This window comes from Ursus arctos, unplaced genomic scaffold, assembly GCF_023065955.2.
Source record: "Ursus arctos isolate Adak ecotype North America unplaced genomic scaffold, UrsArc2.0 scaffold_10, whole genome shotgun sequence".
Taxonomy (NCBI): Eukaryota; Metazoa; Chordata; class Mammalia; order Carnivora; family Ursidae; genus Ursus; species Ursus arctos.
Genome location: NW_026622764.1, coordinates 62,852,085 through 62,878,730, shown reverse-complemented (window position 1 = coordinate 62,878,730; position 26,646 = coordinate 62,852,085). Strand labels below are relative to the sequence as shown.

General features: G+C 39.7%; 2 protein-coding genes and 1 long non-coding RNA gene across 11 annotated transcripts in view; 1 reads left to right on the top strand and 2 right to left on the bottom strand.

The window, feature by feature from the left end:
• LOC130543137 (uncharacterized) overlaps positions 1 to 312 on the bottom strand; it is a 224,543-nt gene extending 224,231 nt beyond the window's left edge. Inside the window, exon 1 of the long non-coding RNA XR_008958226.1 lies at positions 31 to 312. This is a non-coding gene — a long non-coding RNA (uncharacterized LOC130543137). The remainder of the gene's footprint in view (positions 1 to 30) is intronic.
• On the top strand, positions 195 to 9,153 carry RFXAP (regulatory factor X associated protein). Its single transcript, XM_048215571.2, has 3 exons — positions 195 to 978; positions 5,620 to 5,727; positions 7,668 to 9,153. The coding sequence occupies exons 1-3, from the start codon at positions 496 to 498 to the stop codon at positions 7,776 to 7,778; spliced, it is 702 nt and encodes a 233-aa protein (XP_048071528.2). The 5' UTR covers positions 195 to 495; the 3' UTR covers positions 7,779 to 9,153.
• A 10,665-nt stretch (positions 9,154 to 19,818) lies between these two features.
• Positions 19,819 to 26,646, bottom strand: part of SMAD9 (SMAD family member 9) — an 85,051-nt gene continuing 78,223 nt past the window's right edge. For all 9 annotated transcript variants that reach the window (XM_057309155.1, XM_057309144.1, XM_057309160.1 and 6 more), the window contains one exon: positions 19,819 to 23,372. In XM_057309155.1, the coding sequence (XP_057165138.1) occupies positions 23,229 to 23,372 (144 nt within the window). In that variant the 3' untranslated portion in view covers positions 19,819 to 23,228. The remainder of the gene's footprint in view (positions 23,373 to 26,646) is intronic.

Sequence of the window (26,646 nt, the reverse complement as noted above, 5' to 3'; positions counted from 1 at the left end):
AAAAAAAAAAAAAAAAAAGCGCCGTCTTACCGAGCGCCCGCACACTTCAACTTCTCACACAACCTCCACAGCAGCGGCGGCGCCAGCGAAGCGCTGCGCCTCCCGCCAGCCCCAGAGCCGCACTTGCGCAGTCAGTTCCTTCACTGGCGGCTCAGCCCCGCCCCTCAGAGTCACCGAGTTCCCTGAAAGGCACCGGCGTAGAAATGCTCCTGCGCAGGCGCAGTCGGGCTGCCTTCGCGAAGCCGGAGATTTTCCCTTTCGCGTGTCCTGGTTCTTCGATTTGCGAAGTGCCGTTGGGCCCTGCAGGTGCTGAAGAGCTGGGGTCCTGGACCCCCAAACGGTGTCAGCAGCACGGAGGTTCAGGGTGTTGTCGAGGGTGCGGGGCCCGGCGCTGCCAGTGGCGCGCTCCGCCCCGGGGCCCCCGCCCCTGCTCTGGGCCAGGCCCTGGCTCCAGCCCCCGTCCCGGCCCCGGCCTCACAGTTTACCCTGCTGGTGATGCACCCCTGCGGAGGGCAGGACGACTCTAATGCCGAGGGCGTCCTGAGGCAGGCCCCGGCCCTGGGGGACGGCACTGCTGCAGCCAAGCCCATTAGGTACCTGTGCGAAGTGGCGGGGGCTGGCGAGGAGGAGGCGGGGGAGGACGAAGCCGACCTGCTGGACACTTCCGACGCCCCGGGGGGAGGCGAGAGCACGGCTAGTTTGGAGGATCTGGAGGACGAGGAAACCCACTCTGGGGGCGAGGGTGGCAGCGGGGGAGCCCGGAGAAGGGGCAGCGGCGGGGGTAGCATGAGCAAGACCTGCACCTTCGAGGGCTGCAGCGAGACCACGAGCCAGGTGGCCAAGCAGCGGAAGCCTTGGATGTGCAAAAAACACCGCAACAAGATGTACAAGGACAAGTACAAAAAGAAGAAAAGTGACCAGGCTCTGAACTGCAGTGGGTCCGCCCAGCCTGGCAGCACGGGAAACGTCAGACTGGAGGTATCGGACCTTAGCTGAGGTCTTGGGGAGTGGGAGGTGGTTAGAAGAAACTCCACTCTTAACGCGAACCTCATTTCCAGCACTACCCACCCGCTCCCAGATGGGCCAGGTTGCTGTGGCTGGACTTGTGGCTGAGAGTTAGTGAGTGCTTGTCCTAAATTAAAGTTTACACACACACGTGCAAAGCCTTAACAGTTCTGTTGCATCCTTGTGATAGATGAATAAAGATCAATAGAAATGATGTGATACATCAGCAGATCTGTCATTTCAAAGATCTGGGATATGGGCTGGAAAAACAGTAAGTGATTGATCTTACCCATCGCTAAAGGAGCAGGCAAAGAGACTTAGGAACCTAAATGAAATTGTACTTTGGAGAAGGTAATCTCTTCCTGATTTCATTACCCTATTCACAGCATACTGTTACCAGTATCCCTATGCTTAGTAAGCTGTTCTTAGTACCCCTATGCTCAGTACTCTGTTCTTAGTGTCCTGTTCTCGGTTAATCTTATTCTTTGTACTCTGTTCTCAGTAATTCTGTTCTCAGTAGCCTTATACTTAATAGACCTGTTGTCATTACTCCCATGCTTAGTACCCTGTATTTAATACCTTGTTCTCAGTCCCTGTTGTTAGTACCCTGTTCTCACTAGCCCTTTTCTTAGTGCCCTTACAAAAGAAGATGGAATAATAATGGGGTGTAAGCCTCAGGAAGAGTTTTGGAGTGTTTGAGTTGAACTGTGTTGAGGGTTTTTTTGTTTGTTTGTTTTGTTTTAAAGATGTTATTTATTTATTTGGCAGAGAGAGACAGCCAGAGAGAGAGGGAACACAAGCAGGGGGAATGGGAGAGGGAGAAGCAGGCTCCCAGTGGAGGAGACTGATGTGGGGCTCGATCCCAGAACGCCAGGATCACGCCCTGAGCCGAAGGCAGACGCTTAACGACTGAGCCACCCAGGCGCCCCTGAACTGTGTTGAAGGTTAAAGCCAGTGCTTTGGTGTTGGACTTCTGGCTGCAAATCTCCATTCCATCATTTGCTGGCTGTATGGCCTTGAACAGGTTATTAGACTCTTTTAAGCACAGCTTCTTCATCTGTAAAATGGGTATTACAATGGTACCTGGTTTGTAACATTGCAGTGAATACGTGAGATAGTCCATATTGAGTGTTCACACAGTGTCTCACAGATAGTAAGTCAGTAAACTACTGTCACTATTAGTGGTATACTTTGAAGTTGTTATAGTTAAGCAGATATTTCATCCTGTGTGCCTTCCTCCTTTTAATAAAAGCTATAATCCCTCAGTACATTTTCATTGAAAAGTTGAATTTTGTTAAAAATTATCCAGAAAATTTTTTAAACTGAAAGCTGTCCTAGGATGTATTCTAAAACTGTTTACCTTTCTTAGTTTTTGCTAGACTTGAACAGCTGCCTCATTGCTAAAATTTTAGACTTTGGAATTGTTTACAAATGTGATGTTCTAAATATTTTTAAAATCTATAGTCATCAGCATTTCACACTTAATTCTCACTGGTTAGGGTCAGAGTGACTTCTCTTTTCCTTTTATCCCATTGAATCTTAATCTCTTTAGGGTAAAAGGACCTATTTAAAAATCTGATGAAACCTAATGAACTCTTTTCCCAGAAAAATACACATAGGTAGGTATTTAATTTTGCATACACATTACAGAGTTCAGGACCCCTGTGGATCTTAGGTTTAAAACCTGTATCCACATCCTTGTAAAATATATTTTAACAAATCTTGGATTACAAGTAATTGTGGAAACAAGCATCTCACTTATTACAAAATGAAAGTTAGTAAGGGTCATTGTTTGCCCTCTATACATTCCAAATTCATTTCAGAATTCTTCACAGAGAGAGAAGATAATTACTTCTTTTCAAGAAAGAACTATTTTATCTATAGCTTTCTTCTTCTAACTGGCCAGCTTTTGCATCTACAGTTTGAGGAACATGTATAAAAGGCAAACAGATACTGAATTAAGTCTCCCCCTCCACCTCCCACAGAAAGGATTTTCCTATTATAAAATAATCTGCCTATTCTAAAATAATTTGCATCACTTTTTTAGGAAAGAGAAGTAACTGCTATAAGGAAAAATTAATACCTTGCTATACCATTTATGTTACGGGACACTTGACCGGTTCTGAGATTTCAAGAGCTGTAAGTCTTTATCTTTGTCGAACTGAGGGTAAAGAAAATAACAAACAGTTATCATCAGGATATAATAAGGGCCAACTGTATAGTATTATTTTAATAGTGGAGAGGAGGATAGCTCCTTATAGGCTGAGGTGCTCTGGAAAGGCTTTGCAGAGAAGATATAACTCAGTATACACCAGAAAGGGTAGCTAATAGTTTAAGCTTAATCAGCTAAGTTTCTTATGTGCCAGGCACTGTGCTAAGCTGTAAATGGAGTCTCACACCCTTCAGCATTACATGCGTGGAAACTAAGGCACAGAGAGGTTAAGTAACTTGGCCTAGGTTGTACAGCCAGCAAATACTCAAACCCAAGCAATCTGATTCTAGAGCCTTCACTCTATCCCCACACTGTACTGCTTCCCTCAAATTTTGGTAGATAAAAGAAAGAGAAACACATCTTAGTAAAGAAAGGAAAGCGAGAATACAGATGCCACTTTTGGGAAGAAGCAAGGGGACCATTCTAACTAAAGCAGAATATTTATGTGGAAAATTTATGGAAAATAAATTTGGAAAGAGAATTTGTAGCCAGTCTTTCTATGGTGTTGAATATCAGACTATGGGATTTGGGTTTGGTGTCTTCAAACGAAATTTCTAGTTAGGAAGTAACGGGCTCTACTCTAATGGGGTGGATTAAAGCTGAAGCCTATAGATTTAGAGATTCTTTAGGAGATGATTATAGTAGGACTTACAAGTGGTGATAGGGGTTTTCTGTGGTGTGAAAAGCAAGATTAGAAATTAAGGTATTTAAAATCATTTACGTGAATCAAGTTAAATAAGGAACAAATGTATATGACGTTTAGTCCATGCATCTAAAAATTATGCTATAGGAGAGACACATAGGGAACTAGGGATAAAAAAATAGACTTATGGGAGTGATCATTATCCTTAAATATCTAAAAGGCTATCATTTGGAAGAAGCAGTAGGTTTATTTTGCATAGTTCTATGTAACTAGGACCCTTAGGTGAAAATCACAAAAGATATGTATTTCAGCTCAGCCTAAATAAAAGCTTACCTAAATGTTGTAGTTATTTAAAACTAAACGGGATGCCTCAAAAGTTGGTAAGCTCTTAGGGCAAAAGGTGTTGAAAATTTTTGAAAAGAGAATCCCAACATTGTAGAAGTTTGGACTAGCTGACTCAAGGTTATATCTACTAGAAATTTCTGTGATTTTGTGACATTAACATTGTGAATCTGCGTAGTGCTTTGTTTGGGGTTGTGAGAATATAGGGTACTCTGTCATCAGGTCAGTTTCGTGATTCCCTTTCTTGTGCACACAAAAATGAAACAGTGCCACACATAGTTATCCTGTGGGGAGAGAGGAAGATACTATTTTTGTTTTCTTTAGGTATCAGAATGCTCTTTTTATAGTTGTTTTTGTTTTTTTACATTTTGCGGCCTATAATGTTTAGGGATTGAACATTTTTGTCACATCGGGTTGATAAACTTCCCATAATGAAAGAGAGAAAGTGGCTATTCTAACAGAGAACTCAGAGGCCAGTAGAGACAGGTCAAGAGAAGAAAACAGCTTTAGTAACCACCTAAATGAAGAGCAAAGAGAGAAGAGTAAATTTACAAATGGCATGGCTTTATGGTAAAACATTTATAGTTTTATATTTGCTTAGTCAGCATTTTTGGATGTGGTCAGTATTGTACCGTGGTTTTATAAGAGTCAGAATATCTCAGTTAACTACAATATTTAGTTATGCCAGAAAAATTGTATTTAAGATTCTGTCAAGGAACTGGGATAACATATTTGGTAGTTAGGCTGCCGAGTTTGTATGGGTAAGGATGTCTCAGAGTATGGTTTTCATTTTAGGACTTAACTATTTTGTCTGTACCAATGGCAGGAGATAAATATACCAGCGTTTTCCAGTCTTTTCAAAGCCAGTTCGTCATTTTTCTCCTAGGGACTTTCAAATTTTGAAAGCTTTGTCTATCAGTTGCTTCTTGATTATTTTACCGCCCCCCCAATTAATTGTTGTTAACTGGACAAAAAACTATCAGAGGGTCTCTAGCAGTATGTAAATTGCCTTTGAGTTTATATATTCCATCCAAAGGCAGACAAACTTTGATTTGGCCTGGATAGCTTTATCTGAAGAGAATGTTCAATTTCCACTTGGCATTTTTTGTAATACTGAAAACAGCTCACAAGTAACTTTTTGCTCCTCCTAACTCTACCCCACTATTGATTTTGAGACCTTCAAGAGACTGGAGATAAGAAGTTGGAAATTGTGGAGGGAGAAGGGAGTGAGGAGTGTTCTATAAAATTAACTGCCAACATTTTATCTATGACTTAATGAGGGATTTTCCCAAAGTTTCACAGGGACTGGGCAAGAAGGAAGAGAAGCTGAGGACCCATTCATTTCATCTTTGAAAGTGTACAGTCATGGATTATTATATTATGTTAATCCTATTTGCATTTTTATCATTTATCCCAGGAAAGTACAGATAACATACTCTCCATTGTTAAACAAAGAACAGGAACCTTTGGGGATCGTCCTGCAAGACCTACTCTTTTAGAACAAGTGTTAAATCAAAAAAGACTGGTAAGTATCTGTAAAGTACTTACACATTTATTAACAGAAGTTGTTAGAATTATTTAGATTTTTGAGATTTTAAAACTTACTCAACTGGTCATGAGAATTGAATTGTTCTTCTCTGCCAGTACACACTGGAATCTCATAATGCTCTCATTATGTTCCTATATCTTCATTGACTAACCCTTGAATATCTGAGCAAAATGGGATTTTAAAACAGACTTGGTACTGAATTCTTTGGTTTATGGAAAAATACATTAGTGGTATGGAGGTAGAATGAGACCAATATTTGATAAGGATCTCTATTCTAAATTTGCTAGAAGGCATCAGAATTCAATCAGAAAAGGAGATATTTTTCAATAAATATGGAAGTAATTGGGTAATCATTTGAAGACAAAAAAAAAGAGTTTAGCTCATCATATCACTATACATCAAACTAAATTCCTGATAAAGATTTTTAAATAAAAAAAATAGACTTGAGACTTAATCTTAAAAATCTTTTTCTAGCTTAAAAGAAATAGAATTACAAAGAAATGAATATTGTCAAAAATGGTGGTTAAAATGCAGACTTCAAACTAACATATAGGGAAAATATTTGCAACACATATAAGACACTGTAGTTAATATGGTTGACATTTTTAGTTTACAAAATATATAAATTGATGAGGAAAACATGTTGGCTTCAGTACATTGCAAAAAGTATAAACAGGAATAAAAGCAGAAATGCTACCATTTATTAAATGATACAAAAAGGTATTCAGTATCAGTAAAAATCACAATAAACAATACAACAAATGAAAATTATTTAAATGACATCACAGTGATGTTGGGGGTTTCATGAAATGGGTACTCTCATTCTGTTGGTGGTATTGTATATTGGTATCAGACTTCTAGAAAGCAGCTGGGTAGTGGTATAAGGAGTCTCTAAAATGGTCATCCCTTGAGCTCCGCAGGAAATAAATCCTATGTATGGATAAAATTAAGCATAAAGATGTTGTCAGAAATGTAATTATCACAAATAGTTAAAACAACCTAAATGTTCAACAGTCTCATAATAGCTGAATAGATTATTGTGAATACATTATCTATCTATCTATAGATAGAATAATGGTACATCTTTACAAATAATTTTTTATTGAAGTATAGTTGACAATAAGTTTTAAACAACTAGAAAATGTACTGTGCTCTAATGTTAAGTTTTAAAATCAGTATTTAATGATAGTATTTCCACCTCGTTTTATCTTTTTTAATTTTGGGGGACCAAAGTTTTTTTTCCTCATCAATTTATAGAAGTACTTTGGTAAGTAAAAGCATATTAACTATAGTCTGTTATATTTGTTCTGTGACTATATTTAAAAATGGTAGGTGTACAAAACTGTATTTTTTTTTACATCATATTCTGTCTTTTCTGAAATTTTTGTAATGTGCTAATATTACTTGTATTAATACCTATACACACACACACATGCATGTTGTTTTTAATTTCTTCAGAAAGACTTAATAGGCTAGTGAGAAAAATGAACCTTTAAATGGATTTCCAAACTGGCATCTAACTGCCATTTTCACATGTGGCTCCATTTCATATCCTTGTTTTTCTTGCTGTAATCCTGGGCCAGTGCTATTCTTGGCTGCTTGCTCTTATGTTCCATAGACAGTATATATGCTGGCATGACACAGAAAGCATTTCCTTTGTGTACTAAGTCACTGATAAGATTAGGCTTCACCCATTATATTTACATTTTAGTAATTTGATGTATGACATCAAATTTTATTATTATTAGTTGGAATTTAATGCAGGCCATCAAGTGCAAGTGTGAATTCAGTTCAGGCACATTTTGTTTTGTAAGCATATTGTGCAGAGACATGTCAGAGTAATTTTGTAGCATGAAGACAATCAAATCCCTTAAGAATAATGTTAATAAATATATTTTTTCTTTTTTCTTTTCAAGTCATTATTAAGAAGTCCAGAAGTGGTGCAGTTTTTACAGAAACAGCAACAGCTATTAAATCAGCAAGTTTTGGAGCAAAGACAGCAGCAGTTTCCAGGAACATCAGTGTGAAGGAATTTATCAAGAAGGTCCACATGTTTTTTATTTTGTTGTAGTAGATGGACATATTTTTATACTGAAGATAAATGGGGTTAGATATGCCAGTAAAACATAAACAGTCATTTTCCGGTAAATGTGTATGTGAATTTGAGGATAAGTAAGTATTGCACTTTGTGCATCTAATCCTTTCAGATTACCATGAATTTGAAGAAACAGCTTATCTTTCCAAAATAACGTTTAATTACAATTTTTTTAAACAAAGTATTCCTCTTCAGTCATTGTTACTGAAGGTAATGAAGCAGTTACTTTCTGTGGAAGTCACAAAGTTAATAAATGTGAATCTTTGATCATTTAGTTCAGTGGTTCTTATCAAGGGTCAATCAGAAATGGATGGATATTTTTTGGTTGTCGCAGTGACCTTGAAAACTCCTGGTTTTTCGTGACTGAATCAGGAATCCTGAATGTTCTACAGTGTCTGGAATGGCCTTTCACAACTAATAATTATATCACCCACAATGTCAGTAATTCTCCTCTTAAGAAACACTGATAGTTGTGATACTACTTGTGATGATAAAATGTAGTTGGGGCACCTGAATTTGGGTTCTTAAAATAACTTTTTCTTTACAGTTAAGACTGGAGCTGTCAAAGAGGTAAGCATATTTTAAATGTATAAGGAAAATGATCATTGTTAATTATCTATGAAATTAGGATGTGCATTTCTTTTCAGAGATGTGCTGGTAAAACCTAGGAGAGGGGTTAACTAGGTACACTGGAATGAAAGATCTCCTAACATTGAGTTCTCGTTTCATGTTTCCTGTTAGTGTTCTCTCTTTTAAAGCAGACTTGTGTGTTGAATTTGTGAACAGTATAGATGTATCTCACTCCACCAATGTCAGGACAAAAACAATTTTTAATATCAATTTCCTTTTCAAAAAGAGATTCTAAAAGTAAGAGTAACACTCCCGCATTTTGTCAATGTTTTTCAAAATTGAGCTAATTTAAGATCGTGTTATTCCTAAAGTAATGTTCAAAGAATGATGATGGGTAATCTGGGTAGGTACTTTTTTCTTGTATTGTCTCCTAGGAAAACTTTTAAAAGGCAAACCTACCAATAAGAGTAACAAATCAAATGTCAAGAGAGTATTTCCAATGTTAGATAATAAATTTATGTCTCTTAAATGTAACTGTGCAAAAATGTGTTCATTTCTTGTGTTTTAAGCCCTGAAATATGTATCAAGTTAAACTTAGTCATGGCTATTCTAAAAGGTACTTAAGGAGAGAAAGAATCTTTTTGTTTATCTTTTATGTGTGTTCTGTAGCTGTGCATCCGTGCAAAAACACGGGTTTTATCAAAATTATTCATTAAAGTCCAGTTGTAGACCTTTCAGTTGTCTGATTCACTTATTCTGTTCTTTAGTTTTTTTCATTCTGGATGCAGAGGAATTCATTTACACTTGTTATTAACTATTAGTTCTCTTATTCATGATGTTGGAACTTTATCGAATCCCTACAGTGTAAGTTAGCTTTTAGAGTGGAAAAAAAAAAAAAAATCAGGGACAACCGGGTGACTCAGTCAGTTAAGCATCTGACTTCAGCTCAGGTCATGATCCTGGGGGTCCTGGGATTGAGCCCCACATGGGGCTTCCTGCTCAGTGGGGAGTCTGCTTCTCCCTCTGCCTGCTGCTCCCCCTGCTTGTGCTCCCTCTCTCTCTCTGTGTCAAATCTTTAAAAAAAAAAAAAGAAAAGAAAAAGAAAATCAGCTTATTTTTCAAATGGAATAGGAGGGATAGGAAGGGAGGGAAAGTAATAGGCCAGGGAGTGCTGAATTAAAATAAGACGGATTGAATTGATGTACATATAAATATCACTCTCGGTATATGCTTACAGACAGCTCATTAAAACAGTACGGTTTTTACTTATTTTGGGTAGATTTACTGCAGTGTGTCCCCACTCGTTTATCCTTTCATGTACTCCAGACTTGTGCCATCTGACTTTTCTGCTTCTCCCACCAAGACGTTGATTTTATTCACCTACCCCTTAAATCTGAAGGACTGGCCTTGTGACTTCTGTTAGCCAATCGAATGTGGAAGAAATAATATATGCCAGCTCTGAGTAGATTTCCGAAGATTCTGAACCCTTCCAGTTGTTCTTTAGAACCCTTCTCAGTTGCTGTGGTGAACAGCCAGACGTGTGAGTGAGGCTGTGCTAGACTAGCTCTCCCCCAGCCACCCTGCCAGCTGACGGCAGATGCATTCGATCCCAGCCCAAATCAACCAAACCGAGCCCAGATTTGCAGAACCACCCAGCTGACCTGTAGACTTGTGAGCGATAATGAATGTTTTATGTGTTTTGGGGTCATTTGTTATGCAGCATTCTTGAGAGCAAGTAACTGATACACCTCACTATATAGTTATTGCTGCTTAACAAATGACCCCAAAATTTAGTGGTTTATTAATTTATTATTTTCGCTTATAATTCTGGATATGATTACTATAGTTTTAAATAGCTGTGCAAATGCTTTCAAGCTAGGTGTGGTAGACTGTACTTTCCAAATATGGCTACAACAATCACATGCTCTTATGTGATGTGGTCCATTAAGAATGGGATTTTAGGGGGGCATGGGTGGCTCAGTCGTTAAGCATCTACCTTCAGCTCAGGTCATGATCCCAGGATCCTGGGATCCAGCCCCGTATCGGGATCCAGCCCCGTATCGGGCTCCCTGCTCAGCGGAAAGCCTGCTTCTCCTTCTCCCACTCCTCCTGCTTGTGTTCCCTCTCTCTCTGTGTCTCTGTCAAATAAATAAAATATTCAAAAAAAAAGAATGGGATTTTATTTTTCCACCCCCTTGAATTTGGGCAGGCCCTATGACTACTTTAACAGAATATGGAAGAAGTAATGCTAGGCTGGTTCGTTTGAAGCTAGAGGAAAGGAGATATAATAAATGTAGATATGGTATATTCGTAGTAATAAGAGCATAAAGGAATTCACAGCTTCCATTTACCAGCAAAGTCAGAAGTCAACTGCCAAGGTGCAGTGGGGGAGTTTATAAGAAGCTTAAGGAAAAAGGGAAAGTTAGGAAGATACACTGAAGTTAATGAGAGAGATGGCTAATAGCTAGTAGCCTGCTAATAATCCCCTGATATCAGTTTTTCCCTTCTTTCATAGTAATAGAATTTTGTGTTGGGAACATAGCCACACAACAATGTAGCTGATTCTCGCATAATACCATGCCAAAGAATTCTGGCAACAAATGGTGTGTGGATGATTCCATTTATATAAAGTACAAATGCAGGTGAAGCTTACTGTTAGAATTCAAGCATGGTTAGCTTTGGGAGGGGGCAGAGGCCAGGAGAAGGCACGAAGAAGCTTCTGGGGTTCTGGTTTTACTCTTCTTGTCCTGGATGCCAGGTGTACATGTGTATTCTGTTAAAGTTCAGCAAGCTAAACATTTTATATACTGTACATCATATACATGTGATTTTTACATTTTTCAATATATATTTTGTATGTCAAATTTTTTAAAGATTTTATTCATTTATTTGCCAGAGAGAGAGCACAAACAGGGGCAGTGGCAGGCAGAGCAGGCAGAGGGAGAAGGAGGGTCTCCACTGAGCAGTTAGCCCGATGCAGGACTCCTTTCCAGGACCCTGGGATCATGACCTGAGCCGAAGGCAGACGCTTCACCAACTGAGCCACCCAGGTGTCCCTGTATGTCAATTTTTTTTAAGTGTTGTTTTTCTTTTTTTAAGACTATTTGTCAGCTGCCCTTGCAGCTCAGTGAGACCCTATGAATAAGTTAATGGTCAGTAGATAAAAGCAGAAATGAAGTGTGCAACTTCCAGCTAGTGCCCTGTAAAAAAAAGCAGGCAGCCCACTTTCCCTTCTCCCCTCTGTCTTGCTGCTTAGAATGTGGACAAAGCAACAGATCACTTGTAGGCCAAATGAGGGTGATTCACTGGGGATGAGGGAACAAATAGAAGGAACCTGTGTCCTTGGATGGCCTCGAGGAGCAGAGCTACCATCCTAGCCGGAAATCCCTTGTTTCGGGACGACTACCTGGAAGAGAAATGGAATATCCTGTGGTTACCATGATTGATGCGATGTCTCCGTTACATCCAGCCAAACTATATCCTAAAACTGTAGGTGAAAGGACTGCCAAAGAGCATTGAAGATTGGGCATCCTGGAAACGAGGACTCTGTAATGGCATTCTGCAGCTAACGTGACACTATTTCGAGGGGCTCAACCAGCCACCGTAGTAGGAAAGATGTATTGCAGGCTTGATCTCAGATTCATTTAGTGGAAGAAGACGACGAGATTAGGACGCTTTTGAGAGAGTGCTTTCAGTAACAGAGTTCAGGCTGAGCAGAGGAGAAATGAGGCCAACAAGGAATGGGGTTTTCTCTGAGATTGCCAAGCCAAGTGTCAGAAGAATGAGAGAGCACGAGATATTTAAGCTAGGAAACTAGCAGAACTTATCACAACGGATTGTGACGGCCCCAATGTTATTACACTCATGTAATAATGTTTCAGTAAATAAAGCTCTTTTTTTTTTTCTGGTCTTAATCCAATATTTCTTTATTATTTTATTTTATTTTATTTTATTTTATTTTTATTTTTTATTTTTTTAAATAATGATTTTTTATTATGTTAGTCACCATACAGTACATCCCTGGTTTTCGATGTAAGGCTCGATGATTCATTAGTTGTGTATATAAATCAAGCTCTTTGAAGTCTTGTAAGACCATTCCCAGGCTTCTACCTGAGTGTGATTCGGCAGGGTGGGGAAACAAGCCTGCAGGATTTAATGTCAGAAACATCACTCCAGGAGGGAGTGATGTTCTCACTTCAGGGAGAAGAAAGAAACCCAGTGTGATTTAGTTCAGCTCATCAGCTGGCATAGAGTAATGCAAAAACTTGCTAAAAAGTGGTAATAAAAGAAAAAGAGAAAGAAAACTATAAAATAAATCTTTTGCTTCAGAAGTAGTTAATCCAGACTACTGTGGAGAAAAAGAAGACAAACAACCAGATGGCCCTCAGAAGAATAGTCAAAGGCAACACTGGCCAAAAATTTTAAGTGGTCTATAGTCAAAGACTTAATTATGAATGGGCAAATGCAAAGGGTTCTAACAATCTTACCAAAAATTATGTATAAAGATATATTTATACACACATACAAGCTTGTATACAAAACTGAGTGTTGCTTCCATAAGGGAAAATTGGGGCACTGGTGGTATAGAGTAGCAGAATGGGGGGTTCAGTGATTAGGAACCATCTTTTATCAAAATAATCCTTTGTACTGCCTGAATTTTTACCAGTCCATGGATGACTTTTTAAAAAATGTTTTTATTGCAAATGGAAATCTTGTTACAAATTAAGAAGAGTATGTGGTTTATGCTTTTTCCTTTGCTCTCTATTTCGGTTTATGAGAAGAGATGTTTTTACTGATAAATCTTCATTTTCATGTATTTAGCACTTATTTATAGTGCTGTTTCCCCCTGGAGTTTCCTACCATCCATTCTGAGGTAATGTAAACTCCCTCCTGGAGGTGATGAAGGAAGATTATAATCTAAAGACAGCATGACAGAATGATACCAATTCTCTAGTGTTTTATAATTTTCAAACACAGTCCTGGCTACTTACTCTTCCAACCATCCCATCCCAACAGTTATTTCGTAGATGCAGACACACGCTTGCAGAGATTGTCACTTGCTCAAGATTGCATAGCTAGCTGGATTCAAATCCTGGACTTCGGACTCTAAGTGACTTACTGCACACTGTTAAGTCGTGGGAGCTGTGTACGTAATCATGGTGAGGCCAGTGCAGTTTGAACGTGGACTTCACACTTGACAGTGGATGCCCTGTCATAAATAAATAAAGCCTTTGTATACTAACCCTTGGGTTTAGAAATGTGTTAAAAGCCAAATATTACACCCTAATTATATTATTTTAGAAAGTACTTCCATGTGCCAATTCATTTGAACCTCAGAACACGGCAAGTATTGTCCCTGGTTTGGATGAGGAAAGAAGCTCAGAGAAGTGACTTGTAAAACAGGTCTAACCGTTAGATGCCAAGACTTGAATTAAATCTTGTCTCCAAAAATGATGCTCTGCCCACAGTAGAATGTTGTTGCTAAAGTAAGAGCTAACACTTCTAAGTGCCTAGTTTCAAACACGGTAGGCACTTCAATATATGCTAAATTTTTTCAAATTTCTGTATGCACACATAATTTTATATAAATACATCAACGTAATCATATTGTGTATACTGAGGATTTCTGGTTTAGGGTCTCCCTTTTGTTTCATTTTTTAGTTCCCCACCCTGTCTTCCACAGACTGCCCACCTTCCAGATAACCTGTGTCAACGACCTGGCATGTATTCTGCCTTATTTTTTCTATGTTTTGTAAATCTTTAACAGACACATGTACACATATAGCAACTGTCGGTTACATAAAAATGTGGGCATAGTATACATGTCAGCATATTACTTGTTTATGCTCCAGTACTGTATAGATAGAAGTCCCCCCAAGTCACTTCTGTGACTCTGATTCATTCCTTTAGATGGCTGCAGAACACCTCGTGATAGGAATGTGTCCGCACATTCAATCATTCCACTGTTGATGGCATTCACTTGGTGTCCAGTTTTCTGCCACTATGAACAATGCCACCTCCCTGTAGTGTATCCTTCTGTACTGGTATGTACTGGTGATTCAGTGGCCATGGAATAGATTCTCATAATTGGGATTGTTGAGTCTAGGGAAATAGATATGTGTTTTCTTTAGATATTAATTATATTTCTTTCCCCCCAAGGGCTCTATCACTGCAAACGTCTACTAGCATCAAGGGAGAATTTCTTTTCCTCTTATCTTTGCCAGCAGGACTTACTGTTTTTGTTTAACTCTTCCTTGACAGATATGTACTGCTAATTGTTACATTTATTAGCATTTCTCTGAATAGTGGGAAATTTGAGTACCTCTTCATATATGCTTTTTCGTTATTTAGATTTGCTCTGTGAATCACCTAGTCATATATTTAGGCTCCCTTTTTCTGCTCAATGTGCAAAAGTCTGGTGAATATTATAAAAATTAACCCTGTCATTTTTTCAACAGATTTTATTTATTTGAGAGAGAGAGAGAGCATGCACGAGTGGTGGGGGAAAGAGCAGAAGGAGAGGGAGAAGCAGGCTCCCCACTGAGCAGGGAGCCCAATGTGGGACTCGATCCCAAGACCCTGAGATCAACACCTGAGCCAAAGGCAGACGCTTAACTGACTGAGCCACCCAGGCAGGTGCTCCAACCTTGTTATTTTTATTTTTTTCCCAAATCTAAAATTTGCCTATTTACTTCTTTTGTGGTGTTTTTGCCATACAAGATTTTAGTTTTTGTATCTTTTAACATATCTGATATTTCTTTTGTGGCTCTTGGGTTTCCAGTGTTGGTTTAAAAGATCCAATTTGGGATCTTTCAAATGATTGTTGATTTATAATTTCTTGTTTCTTTCTCTAGAATTCGAAAACATAATTAGTACAGGTATTGTCAAATTGTCCTAATTTCTTTTGTGTAATTGACATGGAAAATTTAGTATTCTTTTGTATCACTGTAACTCCTTCAGCTCCTCATTTTCTTTAGCTAAGAAAATGAATATTATAATCATGACAACAGATGCTGTTGAATGGCACATACCTTTACCTGTGTTCAGACAGCAATTTATTAAAAAAAAAGATAGTGATTTATTTTAAAATGAGCTGAACTGCCACACTATAGAAAAGGTTCTGATTAAAATGCTTTTATTAAATTTAAAGTTAACAAATGTTTTTTAAAACTATTTTAGTGAAGATACTTGAACTGTTTAATAATTAGATGAGTTGATCTCATTTCCTACTCAGGACATGGACTACTTTCCCCTATTAGCCTAACATTTATCACTTACCCTCCAAATAATCATTTGTATTATTCTAAAGCATTAGAGATGAATGGTTTTTGTTATTGTATACTGCAGCAAAATAAACAAATCTTCCCTCTTCATAGCTTTACCCTAGTAATACAGAAATGCATGCAGCCTTTCTTAAGATGTGAAAAACAACCAGAAGAGAAGTTATGACTAGTGAGATTTTCTGTTTTCCTCTCTTATAATTGCACCTTGTATCATTTGCTGTCCTCAAATTGGAGACTACAGCCAGGACTAATAAGATTTTAGCCCAGCAGCCTTTGAAGATCTAATAATAAACAGGATATATTAATAGTATTATATTAATTAACATTAAGCATTTGCACAAAAATGTATTACTACTTATTACAATTATATAAAAAATATACATACCTGAACTTCCCCATCACGTTGATTAGAATCATCTGTGGGGCAACTGTAACTGGGATAGCATTATTTCATCCAGAAAGTAAAGGAACTGGAGTCTTAGAGAAATCAGTATTTTTCTAAGATCACCAAAAGTTGTCTGCTACTATGAAAACTCAGGTTTGCTTTTAGCAGGGTAGTGCTCAGAGACCCTTTTTTCCAGGCTCCTATTATACTTAAAAAGCTGGCTTTTTCTTTCTAAAAGGGGAGGGGAGGTGGCACTTGGGTGGCTCAGTTGGTTAAGCAACCTACTCTTGGTTTCTGCTCAGGTCATGATTTCAGGGTCTTGAATGGCACCGGTGTCGGGCTCCGCGCGCAGTGTGGAAACAGACTTCATTTCATGAACACCCTGCCTTTTGTGCGAGGGAGTGGAGCCTTGTGTCCAGGTATGTGCCTGAGAAAAGCCAGGCATTCCTCTGTATTGAAGTACCCTTTCCTCTTCCTTACGTTGAAACGGTATATTACCGTCTTCTATTTCTCATTCATGCCGTTGAAAAGCAGCAGTTGATAATTGCCCTTTACTCACTAGTCCCAGACATTTGCTACCTGCAAACAGGACATGAAGTCCATCCAGTATCTCATTTCTTGAACATTTCTGGCTTTGTCTGCAATTAGAAAATGACTACAGCCCCTGCCCAGCACAGGCATTGCCTATTCTAAACCAGTAGGAGAACTTAAAACTGAGACACATGGAGCAACTCTCAGGCGCTCACTTTGGAGAGGAAGGCTGGGTGCTCTCTGACCACCAAGCACCCGGCCGTGAGCTCTACTAGATGCAAGCTGAAGGTCAGAGGCTGGGATCAGCACAGTGACTGTGCCAACACAGCAGCGCAGGGACAGCAGTGTCCTCAGAAGCTAGTGCCACCTTCCTGTCTACACTGTACCCTTGCTGGGAAATGGAATAGCTCACCTCTGCTATTAATAATCGGAAGCGGGAACTGGTCTATTTCTAGCAACCAAAATAGCAAGCCTTCCCACGTAGTCTAGGAGAGAGACGCAAGTATTCTGAACAGAGATCTCCTGTGGAGCTGGTGTTCTGGCAAATCATCTTGAGCCAGGATACTGACCAGAACCAGAGTAGCAACTATACAATAATACATTGGAGGTGCTTTCAACTACGCATGCCTGCACCTTGTGAGAAGACGCTACTCTCACCTGAGGCCTCCTGATGGATCCAAGATGAAGTCACATCAACATTCCAAACAACAATGGTGAGGACCCCCGTTTTGGTTATCCAGCACACCACCTCAAAGCGTGATGGCTTTAAATAACCACCTTTTTGTTGACATTGCTCTCATGCTGCGGGTTGGCTGAGCTCAGCTGAGGGGTTCTGGTGGTCGGGCTTGGGGTGTCTCATGAGGCTGCATTCAGAGAGGAGCACAGCTGTGACTGGAACACGCAGGGTGGCCTCTCAGTCCTCCAAGCAAGACTTGGCAAACGGACCACCCTGGCCCAGGCCGAATTCGACCCGCAACCTGTTTCTGTTCCACCGCAGGCTATGAAGAGTTTTTACATTTTTTAAATGGTTGAAGAAAATCAAAAGGAAAATGTGTCGTGATATGTGAAAAATATTGAAATTCAAATTTCAGTGTCCATAACACTTTACTGGAGCCCGGCCACGCTCACTGTTTGCATACTGTTTACAGCTGCTTTCGCTCTGCAACGGTGGAGCAGAGCACTTGCCACTCTTGGTTGCCACACCAGAATTCCTTATGCTTTTTTCTAATCTTTACTGAAATTTACATTTTGAAAATAAATGCTTGGAATAAAAACAATTTTAACTGTGTAACCGTCAAAGCTACCTTTCTTTGCTACTGCAGTGCGGCTGAATACCTATTTCCAAACCAAATCATAAGCATTCTTCTCTTACCCCACCAGCTACAGCATGGTCATTGGACATGCAATTGGAGGCTTGCAATTCTTTTATTGCAAAGACAAATGAAGGGTGCGTGAGCTGCTCAGTCGGTTAGGCGTCTGAGTCATGATCCTGGAGTCCTGGGTTAGAGCCCCTGCTCAGCAGGGAGCCTGCTTCTCCCTCAACCCCTCCCCCTGCTCATGCTCCCTCTCTCTTGCCTGTGCTGTCTCTCCAAAAAAAAAATAAAATCTTTAAAAAAGAAGAAAAAAAGGAGAAATGAAATACTTGCTTTTTTGAAAAAAGGGGAACTGGAAACAAATCATTTCTGCCTTTACAATGTGAACCCCAAATGTCTTTCTAAACAATAGGTGGAAAACGATGGACATGCAATAGATACAATCCTTGCCCTTAAAAAGCTCCCAATCTGGCAGACAGTTGGGCAAGTAAACAGTGTGGTGCAGGAATGAATACGTGACCATTGATGAGCACAAGTATGATGGCAGCAGAGAGAGCAGGCATCCAATGTGGCTTAGGAAGGTCTTGGGTGACTTGCTAAGGGAACTGATGGGAAGGAAGACAAGGTGGACTGGGCCCAGAAGCCTTCCCAGGTACCCACCTAGGGCCTGATGGAGATGCCACTGCTTGACCTCCCAGCAACCTGCCACAACTGATAACGCACTGACCTTTGTTGGCGTACTCATTCGTCTTCCTCCACAAGCTTGTAAATTCCTTTAACGGCAGAAACTGTGCTGTGTGTCATTGCATCTACAGTGGCTGACACATAAGAACAATTTGATAAATGAATATGCAGGGGTTTCTAGGATGAAAATATCCTTTCTCTAAGTAAAGTTAATGTTTAAAGACTGCCTGTATGTCTATGCCATGGTATCTTAAGAAGATCTGTACTAGTTAGTGTTTGAAATGCCAATACCAAAATATTAGAGGCAGGAACAGGTCAGGAACCATGAAGAGGCAAACGCAGACAAGACACAATCACATAAACTCACAGCTTAAACGGGAGGTCTCATAACCCCTGCCTACATCTGAAACAGAATAGCCTTTCATTTGTTTATAGTTTGGAAGTCCACAAATACCTCTTTTGAATAAAGGGCACATTTCTTAAAGTGAAAAAGGAAAACCTTGATCAAGTTAATAAGAAGGCCAAGCTGGGGCGCCTGGGTGGCTCAGTCGTTAAGTGTCTGCCTTCGGCTCAGGTCATGATCCCAAGATCCTGGGATCAAGTCCCACATCAGGCTCCCTGCTCAGCGGGAAGCCTGCTTCTCCCTCTCCCACCCCCCCACCCCCCCCCCACTTGTGTTCCCTCTCTCGCTCTCTTCTGCCAAATGGGTAAAATCTTTAAGATGTAAAAAAAAAAAAGGCTAAGCCTTCTTGAAATATTTTCATATTTCCCCCCTCCATTTTAAGACTAGAAGGAAATGGAAGGAATTGAGAATCTCCTCCTGGATTTTATCTTACCTTTTCCTCACTAGTCATCTTTAGCACCTCCTGAAACATAATATATAGGTACAATGAACAGACGTTTACAATAATAAAATTGTTCTTTCCTATATATCGCAATATCACTTAATATATTTGCCGCTATCCAGAAAAAAAAGCTTCTATGTATATCCTCTCTAAAATTACTACAAAGTATCTCCAAGATGCTATACTTAATGCCAGGGATACCAAGATGTTTAATTCAAAACCATTACCTAATTTCTCTATAGCATGTTGGATTTTAAAAGCATCTCATTTTCAAAATAAGATGGCTTAAGATCACCTTAAGGCCTCACATGCAGTGATCCATCTATGATGTTTGTAGGGAAAAATGAGCCAGAACCATATAGGTACAGTATTGTTTATTATAAACAATCACATAACAGTATAAGTGTGCATTTAAAGGATAATTGAAGCTTAGATACGATCATCAAAAGCATTACTTAAATAGAAATAGTTTCTTTTCTTTTTGGTTTGTGTTACATTAATTTGAACTTAACATATGTCAGGATCCCCTACTCTTGTCATACAGTTCAACCACTAAATCATAACAGGGGAAGACAAATTTGGAATGCATGTTATAGTTTGCTTTAGTTGTTGAATATATATGCCAAATATTCAGGGCCCATTCAAAAGTTAAGCAGGTGTTTAAAGTCTAGCAGGTGGTATTTATAAAATGCTTTTGTTGTTGCTTCTAATCCCTTCGATGACAATGAAAAGGGGATTCTAAGTGCTAGTGCTATGTTGTTCAACTTTTCCTGATTGATACTGAATGTTAAAAAAAAAAAAAAAGTAAATGTGTTGAAAAGTGACATCTTTATAGTTCCAAAGCACTGGAAGATAGTAAAATATCATCTAACTAAAACAAACTTCTCACATCTCAATTTTTAAACAGGAAAAGAGCAGAAAACAGGCTTGAACAACACAACAAATGTTCTGGGTCTTCAGAGCAGGCCAAAACGTTGTTCTCTACTGCACGACCCTTGTTCATGGCAACCTTAAAAATGTTTGGCATTGTTGGTGCCTTTAAATGGCTAGCACGTCCACTTTGCTAGTTATCCTATAAAAGAATGCTATTACATTTTGGGGGGATTGTCCATCTCAAGGATTGAATGCTACATGAGCAAATGTGGAAGTCTGAAAGAAAATGCTACATTACAACTTTGGACAATTCCTGCCAGCAAAAATGTTAAAAAGCTGATGAGAATGTGACTAGTTACAGTGACCAAAGGGTTAACTTCTCTGAATTTCACTCGTATCCTAATAGGACTTTTGGTGAGACAGGACCTGTGATGACGCAAATGTACCACTTTAATCATTTGTTTTTCAAAGGAGTAACACAGGCTCGCTGGAATATTTTGTCCTGGTTTCCCAAACCTGCATGAATATCCAGGTTTGTTAATTTTTTTAATGTAATTTGTAAGTAACCAGTTATGATTAATTCTGCAAAGGTAAAAGGTTATAAGAGGATGAGTTTGAGCATTTGTGAAGAGATCAAGAAAGCTATGTTAGGTCTCTGGAGCAAAAACCATGTGTACTTATGCTCTCACAGAACTGTACTCATATGAGGAAGACTTTTCTAAGAGGAAATGGGGGAAAACTAGAAAAAAACTAGAAAACTGGGAAGTAAGGGGAGAAAAACAACTTTGGGGCACTGAAGAAAAGTAGCATTTCTTCAAGGAAGCCTTCAACTCTTACCTGATTGCTCAGAAGAGAAGGGAAATAAGTTTCAAAATAGAGATAATTAAGAGATCAGCTCTATTTTTTTTTAAGCAAAAGAAAGACCGCAGGTTTTGCTTTGTATTAAAAGCTCTGAAACATGATGATGTCTACACAGGTTTACTAACAGACTCTCAGCTCCAGCGTCTGGGGCTGCCTCTGGTTTACATTTGATTCCACAGTACTAACACCGTACCCGGCCCGTTCAGGGACACAATACATAGTTGATGAACCAATGAACTACGGGGTTTTCTAAACACTAAATGGACCACCTAGTTTTAACGTAGAATGTACTATTTTCTATTGCATATATGAAAGTTTCTATTAGATAACACTAGTCCTTACAAGAGGTGACAGTAGGAGCTCACTCATATATATCTTTTTCACAGGATCATTTCTACCTTGAATACAATTTACTGAGAAGCAACTACTGTGTGTGCTAATTCTAAAAAGAGTTGAGATAGAATGCATAAACGGAGAAACCTCTTGGATTACTGAAGTACCGTCTGTTACAAGCATAATTACCTCCTTAAATTATACATTTTTAAGAGGGTGTGAAATATTTTTCGAAGCAATGCAGTGTTTAGTGGGTGGGAATTATATATATATATATACTTTTATATATGAAAGTACCTAGAAATGTGGGGAATTTTCCTCTCCTCTCTTTATCATCCAAGAGTAAATAAGAACAGGCTTTTAATACCGTATATATATTTTTTAAATGTCCCACTCTTCAGTACCACTGTTCCCCAGATATTATAGGGGTTATGAAATTATTATTTTATTTGGGAAGTTATTTCCAGGTGTGAGGCTTCAGCTTTATAAGAGGCTACCAGATGTGACCAGCAGATGGAGACACTTAAGTTATATAACTCATTAATTTGACCCCAGCAATGTGTCCAGATCTTCTCAAAGGCTCCACCACTGTTTTAGTCATCTGTACATAGTATGTGCCAACATGTAGGGGAAGTGAGGCAAAAGGAGTCCCCTCGCCACGAAGTCTTCTCATGGGAATGTGAGAAGGTGTGAGTAAACATACGATGCTTTTGTCCAACCCTCTTACTTTACTGCTTCTTTCCCACCTAGGATTTACACACACGGTCCTCTAGCTCACTGTGCAGACTCCGAAGGAAGTCTGCCAGACTGCCTGACCGGGATAACCAGGAAAACAGGGGCCCGATTTCCCACGTGGAAAGCAAGTGTCTCCCTGGGTGACTCTCCTGGACGAAGTTCTGGTCTTATTTTGCAAATTGGGAATACAGCTCATTTCATGTTTTTTTCATATAAATCTTCGCATGTATTAGACTCATTCTTTCTTTTTTTTTTTTTTTTTTACAGTGGTAGATCATGAAGCAACATGATTCCCAGCTTCACAGTCTCTTTTCCAATCACAGTTTAAATCTGTTTCAAATGTACCATTAATATCAGCACGATAGTCCAGCTATAGGTATTGCAACTTGGGAAAGAAAGTAATTTATGTGACTCATCTTACATAATTAATTTTACAAGCTTGGTGTTTTGTTTTGTTTTTTTTCCTTCTTGCCAATAGCACTAAAAGTGAGATTGTTAAATGCTACGGGTTTGATTGCTTTCTTTTGTCTCAAAGTATTACTTGCTCTAGTGCTGCTAGCACCCTGATTTGTACGATATAAGCAGTTTTGATATTTTTCTGGTAGGCCAGACAACATGTCTTAAAATGACACGGCTGACTAACGCTGCCTTTTTTTTTTTTTTTGCCAACATTTTTCAAATTCTATTGACACAGTCGCCTTTCATTTGTTTCCTCCCACAAAAGAAGCCGCTTCTCATTATAGCAGAGGCGTGAAAAACCTGCTTTTCTAATCACGTTGTCCTGGCATCGGGTTAACTAGAAATTCTAGCACGGAACAACTGGTGATAAAAAATATGAATAGTATATATTATATGTATTTACATATGTACTTAGAAACTTCAGTTAGTTGCAAATCTGAAATGGTATATAAGCCACTGCCTGCAATAGCATCTATTCTATAGAAATGTAGATTAAGACGTGACTGGCTGTTAAGACACTGAAGAAATCGGGTTATGGGGAGAGCCCATCTGAGTCAGAACTTTGTCCAACCACTGCAGTGGTCCATGAAGATGAATCTCAATCCAGCAGGGGGTGCTCGTGACATCCTGGCGATGATACTCAGCTCCCCAGCCCTGGAAAGCAAGAACAGAGCCAAGAGTGATGGTGCCAGACTTTCGGTTGGCCTCTAGACGTGTGAGGCGGGCGGCAGTGCACACAGAGCCCACGCACCAGAGCAGCTCCTGAGACCTGGGAGAGCGTGCACTCCACCTTCCTCTAGGTACAGGACAATTTTTGCATCAAGCAGACACCCTGAGATGAGTCCAAATCAAAGGATTCCCTCTGGGTTCACAGCTCAATACGTGGACTGAGAGTGGTCTGGTCTCTAGTCACATCGGAAACACTGGCAAATCATTTTCTTTTCCACAAGGGAAGGAGCCTGATTTTATGTTCAACCCTGCCTGCTGAAGACAGTGTTTTGCCCAAACCGATGCTCACTACAGACCAGTGAGTGGATCTGAAAGGTGTAAAGACAGAAATGAGGGTGCTCTTAATTATCCAGGGTTGGCTAACAAAGCTTGCTTCTCCTCTCTCTCTCTCTTTGGCTCACTTTTGGCAGTTTCCCATTTATTACCATTCATGGGAGAGACAGGAAAAATAAAAAATAAACGTGTCTATCTTTTTTCTCTATGTTATACATCAGTGACGAGTTATTTTAAAAATGAAGAGACATCACACATCACTGTTATTGAGAAGAGTGATTATCTGTAGTTCTTAAAATATTGGATTTCAACACAACCATGCTGCCTGATCACACTTTACATTCGTGACCACAAACTTCAAGTGCACCTCTGATGCCACCTGCGATCAAATGACACTCCCCCAGTCTGTCCCCACACCCCAAATGACTGCTCACTCCTGCTCCTTTTCCCTAAAACCTCTAACACCCACTTCCCCAGTCTGTTTGTGAATGATAATCTTCTTTTTTAAAATTCTTCACTTAAATTCAATTTAGTTATACTGTATTATTAGTTTCAGCGGTAGAATTTAGCGATTCATCAGTTGCATATAACACCCAGTGCTCATTCCCTCAAGTGCCCTCCTTAATGCCCATCACCCAGTGACCCCATCCTCCCTCCTGCAGCCCTCAGTTTGTTTCTTAGAGTTCAGCATTTCTTATGGTTTGCCTCCCTCTCTGTTTTCATCTTATTTTAATGAGATGTGAAGCAATCAGAAGAGTTTCCACAGCACCTGTGTCAACATACTCAGCCTTTCTACTTCTGACCACAGATTAATGATCCATCTTCCAAATAAGCCAGTCCATCCAGTTGTGCATAAGACTCCACTGCCTTCCCAAGGACATCATTCCAGCAAATCTCCCCATTTTCTCCTACAGTATTTTGTTTTCTGCTGGATCATTCCCATCAACATAGGAACATGCTGAAATATCTCCCACCTTCAAAATACTTCTCTTGGCCCTACCGCTCCCACCACCTACTGCCCTATATCTTTGACCCCCTTTCTAGCAAAAACCCTCAAACGAGTTGATCCTACTGGCTGTATCAATTCCTCTCCTTCCATTCTCTAATTCCATTCTGATCAGCATTTCAACCCCAGCCTTCAGCGAAACTATTCCTGCTAAGATCAAAAAAGACCTCTACATGCTAAAATTAATGATCAGCTCTCAGTCTTCGTGTTTCTCAGGCAGTACGTGATCCATTTCGTCCCCTCTCCTTCTCAACATACTTTCTTCTTTTGCTTTAAAGGGCACCTTACTTTCTTAGTTTTACTACTACTTTGGTTACTCTCTCTTTTCTTTGCTGGTTCTTTCTCTTTCCCCCGTCTTTTAAGGTTGAAGTATCCTAGGGCTCCATCTTGGAGGCCCTGTTCTTCTCTGTTAAACTCACACTGTTGGCAATTCCATCCAGGCTCATCGATAAATACTGTGCAAATGCTGACAACTCCTAAACTGACATCTCCATCCCAGCCCTCTGTCCCTAAGTCCAGACTCACATATCTAACTGTCCACTCAGCATCTCCACTTAGATGTGTATCAGACATCACAGAGTTATTCCCACTAAAACTGAAGTCTTAACCTATCTACACTTGACCCACCTGCATCTTCTCCTTCCCGGCTGGAGGCAACTTCATCTCTCTAACCCCTCCTTTCACCTACCCCCCCTGCACAACTCAGAACCCTTCCCCTTCCTACACCCTGTATGAGAATGCCCCTCCCAGCGGGAGCAACCGTCATCTCTCATCTAAATACCGCACTGGCCACCTAGCTGTTCGCTCTGCTTTCACCCTTGCCTGCATAATATCTGCAATCCACAGAGCAGCTATAGTGATCCTTTAAAAATATAAGTCAGATCATGAAATTCTCGGCTCAAATCCCTTCAGGAGTTCCCCATCTTGTTAGAGTAAAAGCTGAAATCCTTGCAGTGGATCTTACTGCCCGCCCCTCCCCACTGGCTCCCTGACTCATGCTCCAGGCACCCTGGCCGCCTCCCTCCTACAAATGTCAGGGTAAGCTCTTGCTCTTCCTCTGTGTCTACTGCTTCTCCTCCAGACACCCTTATGACTTAACTCCCTCGTCTCCTTCAAGTCCCCATGGAGGCTCACCCTGCCCACCTTTTTAAAACTTGCAACCTACCCCTACCCCAGCCCTCCAATCCCCCATACCCTGCTCTATGTTTTTCTTTCCATTGATGTTCTTTATTATAGCTGTTGTCTAGTGCCTGTCTCTCCCTACTGGAATATTGATGCCATGAGGGCAGAGATCTTGAGTAATCACTGATGTATCCCAATGCCTAGAATGGCACCTGGTGTTGTCCATGGTAGGTGCTCAATAATATCTTATTGACTGAATGAGTCCTAGTATCAGTAAAAATCAAAGCTAAAAAATGCCTTAAAGACGATCGAGTCCATCACCTCTCAGTGGTAGCCACCAGTGTTTAGTCCTAAAATTTATTTTAATTTTAATAATGTGTTTTATTCAATCTATCTAAAATAGTATCCTATCAATACATAATCAATATGCAATTACTAATGAGACATTTTACATTATTTCTATGTGTACTGTCTTCCTCCTCCGCCCGCCCTGGTTTTGTTGAGATATAATTGATATATATTGTGTTAGTTTTACGTGTACACGTAATGATTGGATATATGCATACAGTGCAAGATGATCACCACAATACGTTTAGTTAACAACCATCACCTCACATACTTACACATTTTCCCCCTATGATGAGAACTTTTAAATTTCTTTTAAACTGGTTGTCTGTTGTGACATTTGCAAAATTAGTAACCGTTTTCTGTGAATTGTACAGCTTTATGAAATAGATCTAGCTGATCTTAGGACAACCAGATGTCTATGCAAGCTTCTGTGCCAGTGACATAATTACC